Here is a 22,498-nt window from a genome sequence, read left to right as displayed (position 1 = left end):
TAGATATACGCTATATTTAAATACATAATAAAACCATATACCTTGAAAAGATAGAATAACTTATAATTTAAAATGGAAAGAATACAATAGAGTATCGAACTTGATGATATATAACCTAAGAGCAACTTCAAGAAACTTTGTATATCCTGTTTAATTGCTATGAATAAAGATTTTAATGGAAAATACACTCCAACTTCTTTATTTAGTTATTATATAAATATAGTCATTTCTATTCTGACTCCTCGCTAGCTAATGATAGAAAATAAGAATATTTCTCTAAAATACACACAACATATATAGAAAATGATTTTTATGCAAATACCTCTCCAAAATTTAGAGTGACCTTTACAAAGACTCAAATGCTCTAAGCATGTTGATAAACAACTTTGCGACATACATTACAATATTTTCAGTTTCAGACTTTCAGCCCTCCACTAATTATGAACGGCAAGCAAAAGTCCATACAATCATCTGATTCTTTTGGTACGCTACCAGTTGATAACAACGAGGGAATGTTATCAACTTGTCTCTAGCTAACAAAGTTGAAGACATGAATATTGTGAGTTCCCGAGGAACTTCCGGACAAGCAAGAAGAGACTAGACGAAAGACAATAAGCAAAATGGCTCTGCATCATGTGACAAAATGTAGCGCTTGCTGCTTCTGTATCATGGCCTGGTGCTTCTGCCCCGCAATGTGGAACTCGAACACTTTTTGGCTGTTCACGACAACATTGCACACTCCGCAGATTCTTACTTCGTCCTGCGCTGCTCCAGCCTCAAGCACTCGCCTCTTCTTCACCTCTAGATCTTCCAGGGTTTCTGCTGAGCAGCTCTTCTTCTTCTTCGGCAGTACACAGGGCACCACACAGTTGGATACAGCAGCAGGTGCCATACTTGGACCAATGACATTGCTTGGGGGCTTTATAATTGGTTTAGGGGTGATCGAGTCTTGTAATTTCTCCAAATTTTTCTTGTGCTTCTTCCCCTGCTTATGGATCATGAGCACCTCTAGTGTATCACACTGAATCTTGCACACCTCACATGGTGCTGGTTGCAGAGCCTTTGGCTTTTTCTTCATTTGTTTCCTCAAGGCATATTTTGGCACAGGGTGCCCAAAATGAGCATTCCACTGGGCATGGTGCATGCCTGGGGCTGCAGCTGGTTGTGTTATTCCATTGCAGGCTCTGGCAACTGCTGCCTACAGAAAGATTATCTGTACCAGGTTAATAACAAGGATCAAGACAGAAAAGATATGTAGCTAGTACATGACATTAAGTATAACAAATCTAAGCAGTACTATTGTACACATGATGTGGTTTCCATGCAGCTGTACAACACATAACACAGGGTGACCAAACAGTGATAAATACAAAGAAAATCAGGGCACAAATTGAGGTTGTAAAACACTTGAAGGTCATAGAGCTTCATGCGCAGAAAAAACTTACTGGTAAAAATCAATAGGATGGGGAATTAAAAATGGCAAATCTTTTCTACAATAATAACCACGTAACAACACTACAATGCATACTGTGGTCCCTTTCATGGGTTGCATGCATAGCAAATCAGGGAAAGTGTGAGAAGCCAATGAGCTAAACAGATCAGTACAATATGTTGTAAAATTTAACTTTGGCAAACAAACTGCAATGCTATACTACGACGCTAGGACAAAGCAAAATGAAATTAGAATGTTCCTTTGGCCACAAGGAGACAAATATGTATTTCAATGTTTCCAATACTTCACTTCAATTGCCACTTGCAATTTAAAGTTGAATTGATTCCCTTAATCACATTTTCTTATTGGGAACATACCCATTGCACATCACTAGCATTTTCTTCTCCATAAAGCATTTCTCTGGTTCCCTTTCTCAAAAAAACTTGGTGTCTCCTAATCAGAGTTCTTTTGTCAAAGGAAGATGCATCCATGATAATTTTGTTTTGGTTCAGCAAACAGCCAAAGTGCTTCACAATCTGAAAGAGCCTAGAATCCTTCTAAAATTGGACATCAGTAAAGCTTTTGATTTGTTGTCATGGGCATTTTTGCTGTAGGTTTTAAGAAATTTGGATTTTGGACCAGTGTGGTGCAACATGTTGTCCAAACTCCTATGATCCTCCACAACATGTTGCCCGGGACTACAAGAACGCCAAGCAGGAGCTGGAGCATCTTTGGACAATGAGCCGACACTCCTGATGGCGCAAGTCTGTGCCCTCAATGATGCCCAGAGCTCATGCCACACCAGAAGGTCATCCTCGATGAGCCGCACGCCCAAGTTCACATCGGGTGTGAAGGCGGTGACGGGGAGCAATCCTGGTATCTCATGATAGGATCCTTGACCCTACCGCAGCTGCAAAGGGCATAGGGATAGGAGATTGGAGGTCGTGGGCGAGGTTGATGGCGCTGGGACACCGTGGCTTGAGCAGGGAGGCAGCAGCGGCTGCCCTTGGCATGCTACCGGTGTGGACTAGCCACTGGTGGGGCCCCAGCGCCTATAGGTGAGGCCTGTCATAACATCTCGACACCGACACTAGCAACCATATGACCAGGAGAAGGGAGGCGTTCGCAGAGCTTCACATGGGTATTGTCGATTCCGTCAAATTTGGCAATAGCTCCATTGTGGACATATGCGGGTGCCGCACAATCCTGTTCCAATGCCAGACTGTGGAACACCGGGCACTGATTAGCCTTTGGTCAAACATCATCAGCATCAGGCAACTGGATGAGCGGGGATGCCAAGTGCTGGCCAGCCATGGAGTCCTGCGTACCCGGGACCACGAACGTCGTCTTCTTCCAAGGTGAATTGCTCCAGGAAGTGCCTTTATGTTTTTGTTCTTTACCTGGTGCATCCGGTGTTAGCAGCATGACAGCATGATGAGCGCACTAGCAAGCCTCGTGGCCAATGAAGTTGTGGATTCCTTCATTGGCCACCAGTATAGGCACCGGCCTGGGCGTCCACGTAAGTCCAACCGTGGCTAAGGCCCGGTTTGTTAGGAAAGTAAGGATCAGGGAGAGATTTTAGGAGATTTGGTTCAGTTGTTAGGAGTTATGTCTCTAGTCTATAAAGGGGCATTTAGATTGTAATCAGGACTTATCGAAGAAGGAATTAACTCTCCCTGTACCGGGGTGGGAGTTTCTATCTTCGACGGTGGCGTCGGGCGCTTCAACTATGACCACCGGAGAAGAACCCACCACCGAGGTTCCTCGCAATCCTCTACGTTCCAACTACCAGTCCAGTCTCCTTCTCTACTCCCCTACGTTCACCTCATCGCCAACGCCGTATCAATTTGGTATCGCAGACCACCATGAGTGCATCGACAACCATGTCCGACACTCCCTTCGATCTTGCGGCCCTAGAGGAGAAGCTTGATCGCATCTTCGGTCAACTCACCACCATCACCAAACGCCTCAACTCCCACGATTCCCGACTCGCATGCGTGGAGACCGGCAAGCACGATTTCGACAAGGGCAGGGAGGAAGCAGACAGCAGCGAGGATGCCCACCGCGATGACACGGGCGCTCACCGTGAGGACCGCGAGGCCTACGATGAGCGCGCCTCTGTTCAGGACCATGCCTGGGCAGAGTTCCTCGGTTGAGCGCTCCATGATCGGGACCGCTTCCTAGAATCATGCAATGGCTCTGGCCTTCGTGACTCGGGTCGCTACGACCACGAGTACCGGTGTGGCTACGACCACAAGTACGTGCGCGGCTACAACCGCACGAACAGGCGCGGCTTCGATCGCAACTGTGACCGCAACCGTGACTACGCGCATGAGCACAACCGTGACTACAAGCAACAACGCGGTGCCCACGACCCTGACCACGGCAGCTGTGCCTCCGACCGTGGTGCTCTCTTCCACGGTGCCTCTAATGGTCGTCGAGAGCCCCATCGTCCACCGAAGATCCCATTCCCTACCTTCCATGGGGAGTTGGATCCCTTGACATGGCTCAACAAATGCAACAATTACTTCCGCATACATCGAATGCTGGAGGACAAGGTGTGGATGGTGTCATTGCATCTAGATGGCACTGCAACTGAGTGGTACTACCAAATGGAGTGCAACTTTGGGATGGTCTATTGGCTGCACTTCTTCGAATTCGTCAACCTCCACTTTGGCCCACCCATTCGCACCAACTCTATCGGTGAGATCAAGGCCCTCATCTGCACAAGCACTGTGGAGGACTACTCTTGGCGTTACCTTGCCCTGTTTTCTCGCTGCGAAAACCTCTCCATGCGGAAAACGATCGACCTCTACATTGGTGGCTTGGGTCAGCCATTGGCCTCCGACGTGGAACTGTAGCACCCCACCAACCTGCAGCAAGCCATGAGCTTGGCGCCGACGTATGAGCAGCGTCAACTAGTGGAGACCTCCAACGTCAACAGCTCGGTGCCGCCCAAGTCCTCTACCCGCTGCGCCTCTGCTTCAATCGGTGCTGCGGGATCTGGTGCTAGTGCGCAGGACAGCAAGACGCAGGGGCCATGCTCTCGCTTTCGCCGTCTTACACCGGCGGAGATGCAAGTGTTAAGTGAAAGCCTGTCTACTAGTATCTACTACTATGGCCCATATGAGTGTGTATATATATATCACTCCACCGTAGACTAAGAATTCATCTACTAAGATCCCCAAGGTTAGTATCATGGTATCAAAGCCATGGATTAGAATTAGGGTTAGACTATTCTAATTCACCCACGATCCATTATTTTTCCTTGGGAATCCATCATCCACGCGGGCTGTTGCCGCGTCATCTTCTGTGTCGTCCCCGTGCGGCTCTTCCAACAGCCCGTTGCCACGTCATCCCCGTGCGGATCCTCCACGTCGGCGGACCCATCCTCACAGCCGTGCGGCTTCTCCACGTCTGCGGCCCGTGCGGCTTCTCCACGTCGGCGGCCGCATCTCCGCGCAGCGACTACGCGCCCGCGCAGCGCCTTTGTGCCCGGCTCCTCTATGCCTGCGCCGTCTATGTCCGCACCACGTCCACGACGTCCGCGTGGCTCCTTTGCGCCCGCGCGTGGATCTGCCTTGCTCGCCCCCATCGGAGGTTCTGCTGCTGTTGGTGCTCTGCTCTGCTTCCTGTGGTTTCCTCTGCTCTGCTGTCTTGCACAATGTCACAGTCGCAATTGCTCTCAAATGCCATTATTTTTCCTCTGAAACTTGATGGTCCATCTAATTATCGAGAGTGGGCTTTCTTTGTCAAAACTGTATTGCGTGGACATGGTCTTGCATCTCATTTAACAGATGATCCTCCAACTGACAAGTCGAAGGATGGTTCTGGTGCTGCTGCAGTCACGACTTGGACTAAAGATGATGGCCGCATCATGAGTGCCATTGTCACCAGCATGAAGCCTTCATTAATGATGAGTCTTGAGCACCATCGATCTGCTAAGGAGATGTGAGACTACCTGCAGGGGAGTCATGTTCAGAACAGTGGTGCACTTTTGCTTACTCTCATGCAAGGTCTTCATGAACTTCAGCAGAATGAGATGTCTATAGAGGATTACTATACTGCTTTTGATCGTGTGATGGGACCTTTTCTTTCCATGGTTCCTAAGTGTGAGGCAGGATGTTCAGGCTGCTGTGCTAAGAAGGATAAGTTCATTGAAAAGTTTCTTATATATCAGTTTTGTCATGGTTTGCGGCCTGATTTTGAGTCCATTCGTAAGCAGTTGTTGAATGCACCCACTACTCCGTCCATTTCTGATGTGTTGTCTGCTTTGATTGCTGAAGAGACACAACTCAGTTCTCAGTCTCCTTCTGTCGTGCCTCACAGTGTCCTGGCAGCCTCTCACAAGACCAACACAGTGAAGGACAACTCTTTTGGGCCTTGTGTTCATTGCAAGAAGACTACTCACCGCTCAGACAATTGCTTTGTTCGGTATCCTGAGAAGTTAGCTGCTTATCGCTCACGCCATGCAGCTTGGTCGTGGCGGCGGTTCCACCTCTACAGGCTCTGTGCCTGCAAGTTCCGCCCCTACAGGATCTGTGTCAGTTGCTGCTGCATCTCCTGTCGCTGCTCCCTCATCTTGGGTACTTGATTCTGGAGCATCTTTTCATGTGTCATCAGATCAGTCCCAAATTATTTCTTGCACACCAATTACTGATGGTGCCTCTATTCAGTCAACAGATGGTACATCCTGCCACATTACTCATCAGGGTTCTCTTTGCACCTCTAATTTTTCTGTACCTAATGTCTCATTTGTACCTCAGCTGTCTATGAATCTTCTTTCCGTTGGTCAATTAACCGATCACAATTGTTTTGTTGGATTCAATGACTCATCTTGTTTTATTCAGGATCGTCGCACCGGGGCTGTACTTGGGACTGGCCATCGCCGTAGAGGTTCTCATAGCCTCTATGTCCTCGACACCTTACGTCTTCCTCACTCTACCACCCATGTGTCCTCCGTCGCTGCTGCTGCTGCTGCATCATCATCATCATCGACTTTGTCCTTCGCCAAGTGGCATCATCGCCTTGGTCATTTATGTGGGTCTCGTTTGTCCACCTTAATAAATAAGGGTTGTTTAGGTCCTATACCCATCGAGTCTAGCTTTCAGTGTAAGGGTTGCAAGCTTGGAAAACAACTGTAACTCCCATATTCCACTAGTACCTCTCATTCTGCTAGACCTTTTGATATTATTCACTCTGATGTATGGGGTCCTGCACCTTTCTCTACCAAAGGAGGTCATAAATACTATGTTATATTTGTTGATGATCATTCTCGATATACTTGGGTTTACTTTATGAAACATCGCTCTCAGTTGTGCTCTATTTATCAAAATTTTGCTCGCATGGTGCACACACAATTTTCCACTCCCATTCGAGTTTTTCGTTCTGATTCTGGTGGAGAGTATTTATCTCATACCTTCCGCAAATTTTTGACCTCTGAAGGTACTCTTGCTCAGCTGTCTTGTCCGGGTGCGCATGCTAAAAATGGGGTTGCTGAGCGGAAAAACCGCCATATCATAGAGACTGCCCGCACACTTCTTATTGCATCTTTTGTTCCTTCTCATTTCCGAGGAGAAGCTGTTTCCACTTTTGTTTATCTCATTAACCGACGACCATCATCCAAATTGTCGGGTCAGTGTCCTGGTGAGGTTCTTTTTGGGACTCCTCCTAACTATGACCATCTACGTGTTTTTGGCTGCACATGCTACGTCCTACTTGCACCACGTGAGCGGACTAAGTTGACTGCTCAGTCAGTTGAGTGTGTTTTTCTAGGATACAGCCCTGAGCATAAGGGCTATCGTTGTTATGACACCTCTTCTCGTCGTATTCGTATATCTCATGATGTCACTTTCGTTGAGGATCGTCCTTTCTTTTATAACCCTTCTACTCAGCCATCTCATAGTAGTACAGAGTCAACATCCTTTATGTGTCTTCCACCTATACTCAGTGATGTTGACACTCCACCACCTGTGTCTTCTAGTCCACCCAACACTCTTGTGTCTCCTCTTGACACTTCTGAACCTCCTCCACCTACTCATGTTGATCCTCCACCTACAAGCGTCAATCCTCCCCCTTTAGATCTTCCTGATTGTCAACCACCAGTCCAGCAGCTCACCTCTTTTGAAAAAACACCTATCCTCAAATACTACACTCGTTGTCCCCTAGTCCCCACAACCACTTCCTCGACCAGTCCTACTCCTGATGCTGATACTTTTGTTAACACTAATGAGTCATGTGCTCTTTCTGATGAGTCACAGGGTGGTCCGAGATATAATCTACGAGATCATGCTGCTATTGGGCCTCCAGACAAGTACGGTTTTCCCCATGTCACAGCTGTTGTGGAAGAGCCATCCACTTATCAAGAGGCCTCTAGCATTCTAGAATGGCAGCTAGCTATGTGTGAGGAACTTGTTGCCCTTGATCGTACAGGCACATGGGATATTGTTCCATTACCATCGCATGTTGTGCCTGTTACATCTAAGTGGGTTTTCAAAATTAAAACCAAGTCAAACGGTTCTATTGAAAGATATAAGGCCCGTCTAGTTGCCAGAGGCTTTCAGCAAACTCAGGGCCTAGATTATGATGAGACATTTGCGCCTGTTGCTCATATGACTACTGTTCGTACTTTAATAGTACTTTAATTGCAGTGGCTGCTTCTTCTTCTTGGACAATCTCTCAGATGGATGTTAAGAATGCCTTTCTTCATGGTGATTTAAACGAAGAAGTTTATATGCAACCACCCCCGGGTGTTAATGCCCCTCCAAGTTATGTTTGTCGTCTTCGCCGGGCTTTATATGGTCTTAAACAGGCTCCTCGTGCTTGGTTTGAGCGCTTTGTCTCTGTGATTCGGGCTGCTGGTTTTTCACCTAGTGATCATGACTCAGCTTTATTTATCCAGCTCTCCTCACGTGGGCTGTTACGCCTTCTAGCCTTGCTTCGCAGGAGATAGGGAGGAGAGAACGCAGCAAGGGGGCGAGTCCGGTCCCGGCGTGTTGGTGCCGTGATCGGAGCTGGGCGTGGCAAGCAGATGGGTTTGGGGCTGGGCGCCCAAGGGTGATTATAGAAATCACAATCCCAGGCTGAGCTTTATTGATATCATAGGGTGGCCTTATAAAGGCTGTTACAAACCGACTCTTACTAAAAATACAAAATAGGAAATAGACTCTAGATTCTCCAAGATTTCCAAAACTAATCTAGACTCAATCTAGGACTCTATATGGGCGCAGGGGTTATGCCCGTGGCCTTCTAGGACTCTGCAGGGACTATGCCCGTGGCCTTCTCTGGTAGGTATTCCCTACCATAACATCTCTCCCTCCCTCAGGAAACAGGTCGTCCTCGAGCTGGAAAGAGGGATGAGCAAGGCGAAATGCTGTCACAGGCTCCCAAGTTGCATCAGCTGTAGGAAGATCAGCCCACTTGACCAAAATGTACCACTCGCCCCTGCGTAATTCAGAACGCAGAACACGCTCCGGATGAAGGAGAGGACGCCCGTGTTGAAGTGGCGGAAGGGACGACATAGCAGCAGGAGGTTCACCACGGAATGGCTTCAAGACCCCAACATGAAAAACATCATGAATGCGTGCATCTTCTGGAAGATTGAGTCTGTAGGCCACCGACCCAACGCGTTCGAGCACCTGATAAGGTCCAGCATAGCGAGGACTGAGCTTGTGACGCCGACCCGGAACGAGAGACTGGGTGGGACGATGCAGCAGCCGAAGCAACACCCAATCTCCCACAGAGAACTCCAGTGGCCGATGCTTGGCATCATAGTGGCGTCGAGCGTATTCTTGTGCTTGAAGCAATCTGGCTCGCACCTCCTGTAAGAACTCATCCCGGCTAGTGAAGAGGGAATCAACCACATCAGTATGCGCCGTACCCGGTTCATATGGCAGGAGTGCGGGCGGCTGCCGACCATAGACTACCGAAAACGGAGTTGTGCGAAGTGCTGAGTGGTAAGAAGTATTGTAGCAGTACTCAGCCCATGGAAGCCAATCGAGCCAGTCCCTCGGTCGATCCCTAGTAATGCAGCGAAGATACATGGCAATGGTTTTGTTGACCGCCTCCGACTGACCATCAGTTTGGGGATGAAACGCAGTGCTGAGGCGTAGCTGCACACCTTCTCGGCGAAACAGATCACGCCAAACATTGCCAGTGAAAACTGGGTCGCGATCACTGACAATGGATTCTAGGAAGCCATGAAGACGGACGACGTCGTTGAAGAATGCGCGAGCCACTGAAGAGGCAGTGTACGGGTGGCCCAGAGGAATGAAATGTGCATACTTTGAGAACCTGTCCACCACTGTGAGGATGACGCTCTTGCCATGTACCTTGGGAAGAGCCTCGATGAAATCCATCGCGATGTCAGCCCAGACCCTGGAAGGAACGGCCAGCGGTTGGAGAAGCCCGGCAGGGTGCAAGGCCTCTGTCTTGTTACGTTGACAGACAGCGCAAGACTTGACAAAATCGGTCACAACCCGCCGATCGTGCTCCACATAGAAATCAGCACGCAGGCGCAACAGCGTCTTTTGGATTCCTTCATGATCCGCTGTGTGAGCTAACTGCAGAACATCATCGAGGAATGCCGAAGACGCGGGCACGAACACTCGCCCGGCGTGCAGGATGAGGCCATCACGCACAGACCAGTCCGCACCATGCGTTCCTGCAGCAACCTCATCCCTGCGGCTGCGAAGATCCTCATCAGCCTCATATTCTTGGCGAAGCTGAGCATAGACGTCGAAAGCCGGCACAGACAATGCAGTCACATGAACCGCGGTGCTGGACAGAGCCGCCAACAGAGGCACCTCCCATCCCGGCGAGAAAGCGCATCAGCAACGGTGTTGAAACAGCCCGGATTGAACTCCACCCTGAAGTCAAAACCAAATAATTTGGAAATCCACTGGGTCTGGGGAATTGTTGACAGGCGCTGATCGAGCATATATTTCAGCGCGTAATGATCTGTGCGCACCACAAAAGCTCTCCCCCACAGATAAGGGCGCCAGTGACGAACAGCATGAACCAGCCCGACGAGTTCCCGTTCATAGGCTGCCACTTTGAGATGCCGGGCAGCGAAAGGCCTGCTGAAGAATGCCAATGGCCCCGCTCCTTGATGTAATACGGCGCCGAAACCAGACCCAGACGCGTCACAATCCACCACAAAGTCTTTGCTGAAATCAGGAAGATGGAGTACAGGTGCAGTGGACAGGGCGTGCTTGAGGGCGTCAAAAGCGGTCGTTGCTGCGTCTGTCCAGTTGAAGGCATCCTTACGGAGAAGCTGTGTGAGAGGGGCTGCAATTGTACCAAAATCTTGAATGAATCGTCGATAATATCCTGCCAAGCCCAGGAACCCCCGCAGACCGCGGGCAGAGCGGGGTTGCGGCCAGGATTCTACTGCCTCCACCTTGGAGGCATCCATGGCGACGCCCGAGGCTGAGATGACATGCCCCAGGTACTGCACTGAAGAGGTGGCGAAAGAGCATTTGGAGCGCTTGAGATGCAACTGATGGGCACGTAGCACATTTAGAACAGCCAGCAGGTGATGGAGATGCTCCGTCCATGACTTGCTGTATATTAGGATATCATCGAAAAACACCAGGACCCAGCGGCGTAGAAAAGGCTTGAGCACCAAATTCATGAGCGCCTGGAACGTCGAAGGCGCATTAGACAATCCAAAGGGCATGACCAAAAACTCGAAGTGCCCATGATGAGTCCGGAACGCTGTCTTGGCCACGTCATCGGGATGGACGCGTACTTGATGATACCCGGAGCGCAAATCCAATTTGGAGAAAAAACGAGCACCATTGAGTTCATCCAGCAGCTCCTCCACCACAGGGATGGGAAACTTGTCTTTAACTGTAGCAGCATTGAGGGCCCTGTAGTCCACACAAAAGCGCCACGAGGAATCCTGCTTCTTGACCAGCAGCACGGGCGCCGAAAAGGGAGATGTACTGGGCCGGATAATGCCTTGCTGCATCATTGCTTCACACTGCGTCTCCAGTTCATCCTTCTGTAGCTGGGGGTATCTATATGGACGAACCGCCACCGGTTCTGTTGCAGTCTTGAGGTGGATGCGGTGGTCACAGGCCCGTGCCGGGGGCAATCCCGTCGGTGCTGCAAACACGTCGTCGTAAGTAGCCAGAAAACGTTCCAGGAGGTCCTGCTCAGAGCCCAAGTCAGTGAAGAGGTTGTTGGCGAGCAGCGGGTCGGACGACGGTCTTGGCGATGTCCCCAACGCCGCCACGCCTGCCCAGACGACCCGACGTCCCTTGAGATGGAACGCCATGCGACGTTGCTCGAAGTCGCAGAGGATGGGTCCCAGGGTTCGCAGCCATGCGATGCCTAGAACGATGTCGCAGCCGTGGACAGGGATGGAGTACATGTCCACCCGGAAGGACTCTGCACCGATCTGAAGAGGAACGCCGCGGGCAAGGCCCCGGCACTCGACGCGGTCGCCATTGGCGACCACTACGTGGGCGCCGCGGCTGTCTTGGAGGGGAACGCCCACACGACCAGCAGCCTCCGTACTGATGAAATTGTGCGTGGATCCAAAGTCCAGGAGCGCCGTAAGGTGGTGTGCGCCGATGCGAACCTGCAGCTGCATAGTGCTTGGTGCGCGGATCCCTGTAATAGCAGACAAGGAGATCATAGGAGCATCGGGATCAAACGGTGGAAGGCTGGTACCGGAAGCTGCAGGCCCATCATCATCGGTGTCGTCCGGCTCTTCCACGATGTAGTCGGCGGCCTCAAGGAAGAAGAGACGAGCGCACTTGTGACCACGGATGTACGGCTCATCGCAGTTGTAGCAGAGGCCCTGTTTGCGATGGTCTGCCATCTCCTCGGGTGAAAGGCGCTTGAACGGGCGCTGCACAGCTGCAGCGGGCGCTGGTGTTGGCGAGGACGAGCTGGCTGACGCAGGGAACGTCGCAGGCACCCCAGTGGATCGGCGTCGTTGCGGTGCTGGCAACGCGAGCGGGGCTGGGGCGTTGCGGCGTTCGTAGGCGCGCGCGAGGTGCATGGCGCGCTGCAGGTCTTGGGGATCATGAAGCTCGACGTCGACGCGAATGTGATCAGGCAGTCCACCAGTGAAGAGCTTCGCCTTTTGTCCCGGGGATAACCGGCCTGCATGCGCAGCGCGTGCCTGGAACGCCTCCATATAGGCGTCCACCGTCGACGTGAAGGGAAGGCGCGCCAAATCTAAGAGGTGATTGGTGCTTAGGGGCGGCCCGAAACGCTGCTGGCAGAGGGTGCGAAACTCCTCCCATTGCGGGCGGCCCGCATCTGATTCCAGCACCAGGTACCATTGTTGAGCGACACCGGTGAGATGGTACGAAGCGAGCCACACCCGATCAGCGTGACGTGTCTGATGGCTGTTGAAGAACTGCTCGCACTTGTTTAACCAGCCGAGGGGGTCTTCCTTGCCGTCGAACAGCGGGAACACAAGCTTGTGATACTTGGGTACCACGTGCCCCGTGTGTGAGTCATCCGGAGGCGCCGGGACATGCACCCGAGGAGGTGCTGATGTCATGGGTGCCGAGGCCACTGGTACGGTCCCGAGGATGGCCTCGAGGGTAGGGATCGGAGACGGCGACGCTGGGAAACGGATGTGCTGAATAGGAACGCCGAACGGGGGAGCAGCTGTGGAACCCTGCGGCGCTGCAGCCGGCCCGGTCGTCGAAGGTGCAGACGGCGTCGGTGCCGGGGAAGAGGCGGACGTTGCAGAACCAGCGTCCTGGAGCAGCGGTAAGGACGGTGCCTGCAGCAAGGGAAGATGACCCACGCTTGACATCGGCAGTTGTGGGAACTGCGCGGCTGTAGGCAGAGCCCGACCGCCCAGGGCCGACACACGCGTGGCCAGATCGCCCATCTGGAAGCTCATGAGGGCCATCTGGTTCTGGAGGCCCTGGATGGCGCTGGTGAAGGCCGTAAGCGCGTCTGAAGGGATGGCCAGCATTGGGGCTGGCGGTGTGGAGGACGCAGCCGGCAGCGACGTGGTGGCCGTGATCAGGGCGCCGGAGGAGGTTGTCACGACCGCGCCGGCGCCGGGTGGGGCGCTTGTGGAGGGTGGAACACCAGGGGCTGCGGTCCCAGAAGAAGCCATGATCTCTGATACCAGATTGTTACGCCTTCTAGCCTTGCTTCGCAGGAGATAGGGAGGAGAGAACGCAGCAAGGGGGCGAGTCCGGTCCCGGCGTGTTGGTGCCGTGATCGGAGCTGGGCGTGGCAACCAGATGGGTTTGGCGCTGGGCGCCCAAGGGTGATTATAGAAATCACAATCCCAGGCTGAGCTTTATTGATATCATAGGGTGGCTTTATAAAGGCTGTTACAAACCGACTCTTACTAAAAATACAAAATACGAAATAGACTCTAGATTCTCCAAGATTTCCAAAACTAATTTAGACTCAATCTAGGACTCTATATGGGCGCAGGGGTTATGCCCGTGCCCTTCTAGGACTCTGCAGGGACTATGCCCGTGGCCTTCTCTGGTAGGTATTCCCTACCATAACATGGGCGTACTTTGCTTCTTCTATATGTTGATGATATATTGATTACTGGTGATGATGCAAACAACATTTCTTATGTCAAGCAGCAACTTGGTGCACAATTTCAAATGTCTGACTTAGGTCCTCTCAGTTATTTCTTAGGCATTGAGGTTAAACAGTCTGCCAAGGGCTGCTATCTTTCCCAGTCCAAGTACATACAAGACCTTATTGCTCGTTCTGGCATCACTGACCATCGAACAGCTGCGACACCTATGGATCTTCATTTGCAGCTTCGGCCCACTGATGGTACTCCTCTTCAGGATCCCTCTAGATATCGACATATTGTGGGCAACCTTGTTTATCTCACTGTTACTCGACCTGATATTGCTCATGCCATCCATATTTTGAGTCAATTTGTGAGTGCTCCTACGTCCGTTCATTTTGGCCATTTACTTCGTGTCTTGCGATACTTGAGGGGGACATCATCTCGCAGCTTATTCTATGCTCGTGATAGTCCGCTTCAGCTTCATGCTTACTCAGACTCCACTTGGGCGAGTGACCCAACAGATCGTCAATCCATCACTGGGTACTGTATTCTTCTTGGGTCTTCTCCTATTGCATGGAAGTCCAAGAAACAAATCATTGTATCTCGTTCTAGTGCAGAGTCAGAACTTAGAGCACTCGCTACCACTACTGCAGAAATCGTATGGCTTCGATGGTTATTGGCTGATTTTGGGATTTCTTGTGATGCTGCCACACCTCTTCTATGTGACAATACAGGAGCTATACAAATTGCCAATGATCCTATGAAGCATGAACTTACCAAGCATATCGGTGTTGATGCTTTCTTTACTCGGTATCATTGTAATCAACATACCATTGCTCTTCAGTATGTGCCATCCGAGCTGCAATTGGCTGACTTCTTTACTAAGACGCAAAATAGAGAGCAACATCGGCTTCATTTGCTCAAACTCAATGCTTCAGATCCTCCATTACCGCCTTGAGTTTGAAGGGGGGTGTTAAGTTTAAGCCTGTACTATGGCCCATATGGCCCATATGAGTGTATATACATATATATATATATATCACTCCACCGTAGACTGAGAATTCATCTACTCAGATCCCCAAGGTTAGTATCAGCAAGAGAAGTGGCACAACGGCCAGTGTTACTTCTGGCCAGAGCCTTATTCCAGGACCACAAATGGGCGGCGAAGGGTGTCTTCCTCATGGACCCTGCGGAGGCAAGAATGATCCGCTTGGTGACGACGTGGCCACCTTGGAGATATCTTCGTACGCGCTCACTGGCCTCGGGCCTGCTGATTCCATGCTGCTGCAGGTTACCATAGGTGGTGTTCTGTTCAAGGCCCTGGTGGATACCAACTCCACCCACACCTTCATCCACTCAAAGGTGGCCGCTCACCTAGGTCTCTTGGTCACCCCTTGTGCCGGCCTCAACGTCATGGTGGCCAATGGCGATCGTGTACGCAGCCCTGGTGTGTGTTTAGCCACCGATGTCGTTATCCACATCAAGCACTTCACCATCGACTGTTTCGCCCTTGACCTCGGCGCCTTCGACCTAGTCCTTGGCGTCTAGTGGCTTCGTACTTTGGGGCCTATCGTTTGGGACTTTGCTGCCCTCTCGATGGCCTTCTGTTAGAATGGGTGCTCACATCACTGGGTCGGCATGGGCCGCCCTGGCACGGCTGTCTGCGCCATCACCGACCCTCAGTGTGTGCCGGAGGAGCTCCTTTAGTCGTACGCCGACATCTTCAAGGAGCCACACGGCCTGCCACCGGGTTGCCGCCACGACCACCATATTCACCTCGTCCTGTGGCGGTGCGACCATACCGCTACCCGCAGCTCTGCAAGGACGAGATCGAACGACTGTGCGACAACATGTTGGAACAAGGGATCATCCGGGAGTTTACTTTGCCATTATCCTCCCCGGTGCTCGTTCGCAAGCAAGACGACAGTTGGCGCTTCTAGTCGACTACCGCGCCCTCAACGACTGCACTATCAAGGACAAGTTTCCCATCCTGGTGGTTGATGAACTCTTGGACCAGCTATGTGGTGCCTGCTTCTTCACCAAGATTGACCCCCGTAGCGGGTACCATCAGGTGCGCATGCCCAAGATGTTATCACCAAGACAGTGTTCCGGATGCACCGTGGCCATTTTGAGTTCCTTGTCATGCCGTTTGGCCTCACCAACACCCCTACCACGTTTCAAGCACTCATGAATGATATTTTGAAGCCTTACATTCGCCGCTTTGTGCTTGTGTTTTTTTATGATATTTTGGTCTTCAGTTCTTCCTGGGCAAAACACCTTCAGCATGTGCGCACCGTGCTGCATCAGCTGCACACTCGTCATCTCTTCACCAAGTGCTTCTTTGGCGAACCCTCGGTGGCATACCTCGACCACATCATATCTGTTGAGGGCATCGCCATGGATACAGCGAAGGTGGAGGCGGTGGAAGCTTGGCCGCGTCCTCTCACGGCCCACGCTCTCCGAGGGTTCCTCGGCTTGATCGGGTACTACCGGAAATTCATCACAGGTTATGGAGGTGTTGTTGAGCCCTTGACGGCGCTCTTGAAGCGCAAGGCGTTCTCCTGGACGCCTGAGGCGGATGGGGGGCATTCTTGGCCCTCAAACAGGCGCTGATGACGGCGCCCCTGCTCCAACTTCCTAACTTCTCCAAGTGCTTCAGCGTCGACTGCGATGTGTTGGGTGCAGGGTTCGGTGTTGTCCTCCATCAAGGGGATGTTGTGGTGGCCTTCTTCAGCAGGGCGGTCACCCCCCATCATGCCACGTTGTCGGCATATGAGCATGAGCTCATCTGTTTGGTCAAGGTTGTCCGACATTGGCGTTCGTACTTGTGGGGGTGTCCACTCACTGTTCATACCAATCACTGGAGTTTGAAGTTTATATTGGATCAGCGCCTCACTACAATTCCGCAACACACTTGGGTCACCAAGCTGTTCGGCTATGAATGACATCACTACGGAGTACCGGCCTGGAAAGCTCAACACGTCGCTGATGCATTATCTCACCATGACAAAGACCTTACTGCATTTTGGTCCCTGTCTACACCCATCTTCAACCTCTATGATGCTCTGCAGCTAAGCTGCAGAATGACGCCCAAGGGCAGAGCCTACGTGACCAGCTGGCAGCCGGCACAGTGCCTGCTGACCGGACTCTTGTTGATGGGTTGTTGCCGTACCAGGGGCGCATTTTTGTGCCTGATGCCTCCGCATTGTGGCCTCAGCTTCTGCAGGAGGCTCACAACACCGGTCATGAGGGTGCCCAGAAGACATTGCATCGGCTGCGGGAGTCCTACAACAGCCGCGCTCGCCGCCTGGTCCGTGACTTCATCCGCAGCTGCTCTGTTTGTCAGCAGAACAAGACTGAGCATGTGCATCCGGCCGGTCTCCTACAGCCGCTGCCTGTGCCGGAGCATGTCTAGAGCGACATCGCCATGGATTTTGTGGAAGGCTTCCCGCGCCTCGGTGGTAAATCAGTAATCCTCACCATCGTCGACCGGTTCTCCAAGATGGCACACTTTATTGCTCTCAGTCACCCATATTTGGTGCAATCGGTGGCTCGTGCCTTCTTCGACACCATCGTCCGGCTCTATGGATTTCCATGCTCTATAGTGAGTGATCGAGACCCCACTAGCACCTTATGGGAGGAGTTGTTCCATCTTGCGGGGGTCAAGTTGCTCCACAGCTCTGCCTTCCATCCTCAGACAGATGGACAGTCTGAGGTAACGAACCACATTATTGTCATGTACTTGCGGTGCCTCGCTGGCGATCGTCTGCATTCGTGGCTGCAGTGGTTACCGTGGGCGGAGTACTGCTTCAATACTTCATTTCAGTCTGCCCTCCGCGCCACTCCTTTCGAGGTTGTGTTGGCCGTGCTCCGCCAACCTTGCTGTCCTACACAGCTGGCACGACCAAGGTTGCTGCTGTGGATCAACAGCTATGAGATCGCGACGCCTTCCTGCAGGATATACATGACCTGCTGCTGCTGGCCCAGGATATCATGACTGAGCACCAGAACAAGAAACGGCGCTCTGTGGAGTATGCTGTGGGAGATTGGGTTCTGCTAAGTCTTCATCAGCGAACAGCTGTCGGCATCACTCCAGCGTCCTCCTCCAAGTTAGGGCCTCGTTACTTTGGGCCTTATCAAGTCACTGAACGAATTAGTGCTGTAGCTTATCATCTGCGCCTTCCTTCCAAGGCCAGAATCCATGATGTCTTCCAAGTGGCGCTGCTGAAGAAGTTCGAAGGCAACCCTCCAGCTGAGTGTCAACTGGAGTGCTGCAATGCTTGCAGTCAACCATGCCAGCCCGCTGAATGATATCCAGTGTATATTGCTTCTGGGCTAAGAACAGCTCATTGGATTTCCTCTCAACGGATATGCCCAAGAAATGGTGGAGAGGACCAAGATCTTTCATGGAAAATTCTTGCTGCAAGGCGGACATGGTGTGGCGGAGGAGAGAGGCAGCACAATGTCATCCACATACAGTAGAGGTAAACTGTTTTAGAGCCTTGGCGATAGATAAACAGTGAAGTAAGTGAACTAAGCTTGAGAAGGTATGCAGCAAAACAACTGTACCAGAAACGTGCTTACATGACGTGTTTGTATTTGTATAGTTGTCAATGATAAAATCATACAGAAACATGCTTATACACTCTGCTCTTATCTGATAAAGATAGAACCCTACACACATCGTTCCTGGATAAGCAAAGGATGGGACTCTTGTTGCAATTGTATCCAGAAGTATTGACCACAGTGGGCAAGTCGCAGCAATGCAATATTGAGCCATTTGCCAATAAAAATATATATATGCATACGACACAGATGCATTAAAATTCCTGCAGATGGATGGCTCACAACAACAGCATTAAAATAAGGAAGCTTCAGGGCAGTTATGTTGTTAGGTCATGCAACTAAACGAGACAAGGCACCAACCTCAACATTGGACCAAAAGGGGGGATGACCTTAATATATTAGAATAGCCTAGAATCTATACAAGCAACAGAAATCTGAAATTTTTTATTACAGTTTCTTCTTTTCCTTGTCATAAGTAGATGCTTTCACTTTCATTAGAAGGATAAAATGTAACTATTCACTATTCATCACACAAACAGACGCACACATTAACAGTCCAGTGTACAAAAATGCATTCCATTCAATCAAATACTGTATTGAACATAAGCTCCTAAAACAAAAGAACAGAGCAGCGATTGTAAAACTATGTCGTCGCCATATTTCCAGATAACAAAAAAATAAAGACTTCCAACAGGAAATGGGATTATTTTACATAATGCAAAAAATAGGATGTTGTACATGATTGATTATATGAATTTCTACCTTGCCAGTATCATGTGGAGGAATCCATCCAGTAATGTTAAATTAAGATCTCAGCATATATTCTGAAATATGAAGTTCTCACCAGGTGCACACTACTCCTTGCAAATGTCTTTTAGATCAGTATTTAACCAGATTTGTTTAAATGTCCAAGTACTGCTGTGCCTTCCCTGTGCCTAATCTAAGATGTATCAGTCTATGTTGATGCCAACATAAAAAAAGCAAGCTGATTACTTTCCTATGCTTAATCTAAAATTGTCATAGTCTATTGTTGATGCCAAGATACCTAATGGATGGTGTGCTTCCTAAATGTAGTCTTGTGGTATTAGCATCATGTTTGCAATTAGGGAACTAATAAGGATTCATTGATCTGCTCCTCTCTTGGAATATGAATCAACTGTCGTAGATTTCGAATGCAATTTTCATTTGACCTTGGATTGTGTTGCAGGCTGCTGAATTGATGGTGGGGTGCATCAAGCGTTATTTACATGTTTGTAAATATCAATGTTATCTAGGATCGATGCTACAAAAGGATGGAAATATTGATGCAAACGTTTGCCATAGGATCAAAGCAGGGTGGATGAAGTGGCACCAAGCATTGTCATTCTCTGTGACAAGAGGGTACCACAAAAGCTTAAAGGCAAGTTTCATAGAATGGCGATTAGCAACTGAGTACTTTGGAAATGCATATGTTGCACAGGATTTGTGGTCACACAAGGATGGACTGAGTTTGGAATGATGATATATGTGATCGTCTAGGGGTAGTACCAATTGAAGAAAAGCTTGTCCAACATTGGTTGAGGTGGTTTGGCCATGTCCAAAGGAGACCTTCAGAGGCACCAGTGCATTGTGGAGTCCTAAATCAAGATATTAATGTGAGGAGAGGTAGAGGAAGATCAAAGCTGACATGGGGGGAGGCAATAAAAAGAGATTTGAAAGGCTGGGACTGGGATATACCTAGAGATCTTTGTTTGGATAGGACTGCTTTGAAAGCAGTTATTGACATGCCTGAACCGTGACTAGGGGCTCATGTTGGGTTTCAACTCCAGCCTACCACAACTTGCTTGAGACTAAAAGGCTTTGTTGTTGTTGCTGCTGTTGTTGTAAATATCAATGCTATTATAAGTCAGACCAATGCTGTTTCTTGATAACACAATGTTTTGATAATTCAGGTTCAGATATGTTTTTATAAGTCAGTTTCAGATATGAGCAATGGAGTTTCTACATTAGCTTGTTCATTTTTATTCTGTAATTTTTCCTTTTTATGATTATGATTACGCTTTAGATAAAATTGGTAAGCGAATGAAACAATAGTAAAATTGTTTGTCTAGAATTTTAGATATGGAGTAGTATCTACAATTATCAAAGTGCTTGATGCTTGTAGCATGAAATCAGGTCCAAGGTGGTATTGGTTCCAAGTTAGTAACAGATCTTGATTAGGCTTGTATAGTGAACAAAATCATATTAAATTCATAGTGGATCTAGATTGGTTACCACAAGCTTATGTCTGATTAGACATGGGATTCATGAAGGACAGACATGATTTCTCTTTGCACCTGTTTTTATGAAATCATATCCATCATAATATGTTTACCAGATGTTGTGCATTCCATTATTTCACTCAAATTCTGTGTGCCCGTAGCAATGCACAGGCCAATACCTAGTTTCATATAGTATTGGTAAAACAGCTCCAGTTGATGATATTAAAAAGATTGAGGAGGTATAAAGTCCTTCAGCAGCTGATGGGAGCTTGTCTTCCATGCCGTCCATTCACATCTCGGAGGCCTAGTTAACTACTTTATGCTTCACCCCAATGGGCCAACCTACCTTCTAAAGAGATAGGAACAAAATAACTACAACTAAAACTAAAAGATTGAAATAAAATCTAAAAATACAATTTCATACCCAATCAATTGTTCAAGAGCTAATCAGATGAAATAATCCCCTCAGTGCATCACATATACTATTTATTTTATCCATGAAAAAAGAGAATTGATTAGAACCTATTTATGGTCATGTAGGATATAACAAATCTAACCATGTGACGCACTTCTTCTAGATTACTTCTTTTTCAAACTAGCATAGAAGGGATATAATTCTGAAGTTCAACAGTTCACAAAATAACAACGAGATTTTTGTTAAACAAAATATAGTATGATTCTTCAATAAATGTAACCAAGCCTCCGATTCTTAAGAGATCAAATCTCGTAATTCCACCTAAATTTGCGGCGTACAAACAAAAACAAATAAATAAAACTCGGAGTCAAAACGGAATCCAGGGGCGTCCTAACCTGCGCGTAGCGCTGGGGATCGAAACCAAATTGCTTGCCCGCCTCCTTCGTAGTCGCCGCCGGAGCAGCTTGCGTCGTCGATGTAACCGCGGCCTGCTGCGGCGCCTCGCCGACGGTGAAGTAGTAGCCCACCAGGCCAGCCCCAGCGGCGCCTCCTCCCTCCGGGGGACTGTAGTGCTGGTAACCCGAGTAAGGGTCGTACTGCACGGCGGTGGACGGCACGGCGGCAGGGACGGGGTAGTAGTAGGATGACGAGGCGGCGGCCGCGACGGAGGCGTACGTGGCCGGGGCTGGTTGGTGATAGGCCCCGTAGGGGTAGGAGTAGCTAGCGTAAGGGTGCGGGTAGTGGGCGTGATCGGTGCCCGGCGCCGGCGCCGGCGCCGGCGCGTTAGTAGCGGCTGCGGCATAGTCCATCGCGGTGATGCGGTGCGAATGCGACCCTGAGACCGCGGTTCCGGGTGGATTGTGGATGCAGTCGGATCCTTTGTGTTTGCTTTTTATTTCATTCTATATATTTTATTTAAAAAACAATACTACAATGTACTACCTCCGTGTTTAAAAGAATGCAACTTTGATAGAGGAAAAAAGTCTATTTACCTCCCTAACTATTGACCTGTGTCTAACCTAGGCCTTTAACTACAAAACCAGATAATCTACGCTCTAAAATTTGGAAAACAGGGCAACGAAACCCCTAGGGCGGTTTGAGAGGGCGATTTTGGTGATGTGGCAACTAGCGTGTCACACAGTGGCGCAGGCGATGCCGTCTAGAGGTGGCTGGCAGGTGGGTCCCACAAGTCAAGCAACCCCCCTCAAATACTCTGCATCCTCCCCTGTTGCATCCTCCACGGAGATGAGCGAGTCGAGGGTATCCTGGGGCTGGTACTGGAGTGACGGCTTGGGCGCCCCCGGCGCGAAGAGCGCGGG

The 22,498-nt window shown here is 49.8% G+C and overlaps 2 protein-coding genes across 2 annotated transcripts; both read right to left on the bottom strand.

Annotated features, from left to right (window-relative positions):
- Positions 294-22,062, bottom strand: LOC8155619 (zinc finger RNA-binding protein). Its single transcript, XM_021445634.1, has 2 exons — positions 21,575-22,062; positions 294-1,198 (listed from the first exon to the last, which is right to left on the bottom strand). Exons 1-2 carry the CDS (start codon positions 21,986-21,988, stop codon positions 632-634), a joined length of 981 nt encoding a protein of 326 aa, XP_021301309.1. The 5' UTR covers positions 21,989-22,062; the 3' UTR covers positions 294-631.
- On the bottom strand, positions 7,124-21,568 carry LOC110429558. Its single transcript, XM_021445625.1, has 2 exons — positions 20,241-21,568; positions 7,124-20,140 (listed from the first exon to the last, which is right to left on the bottom strand). Exon 2 carries the CDS (start codon positions 13,527-13,529, stop codon positions 10,194-10,196), a length of 3,336 nt encoding a protein of 1,111 aa, XP_021301300.1. The 5' UTR covers positions 13,530-20,140; positions 20,241-21,568; the 3' UTR covers positions 7,124-10,193.

The sequence above is a fragment of the Sorghum bicolor genome, chromosome 1 (assembly GCF_000003195.3).
Source record: "Sorghum bicolor cultivar BTx623 chromosome 1, Sorghum_bicolor_NCBIv3, whole genome shotgun sequence".
In the NCBI taxonomy this organism is placed as follows: Eukaryota; Viridiplantae; Streptophyta; class Magnoliopsida; order Poales; family Poaceae; genus Sorghum; species Sorghum bicolor.
This window is presented reverse-complemented; position numbering and strand designations above follow the sequence as displayed.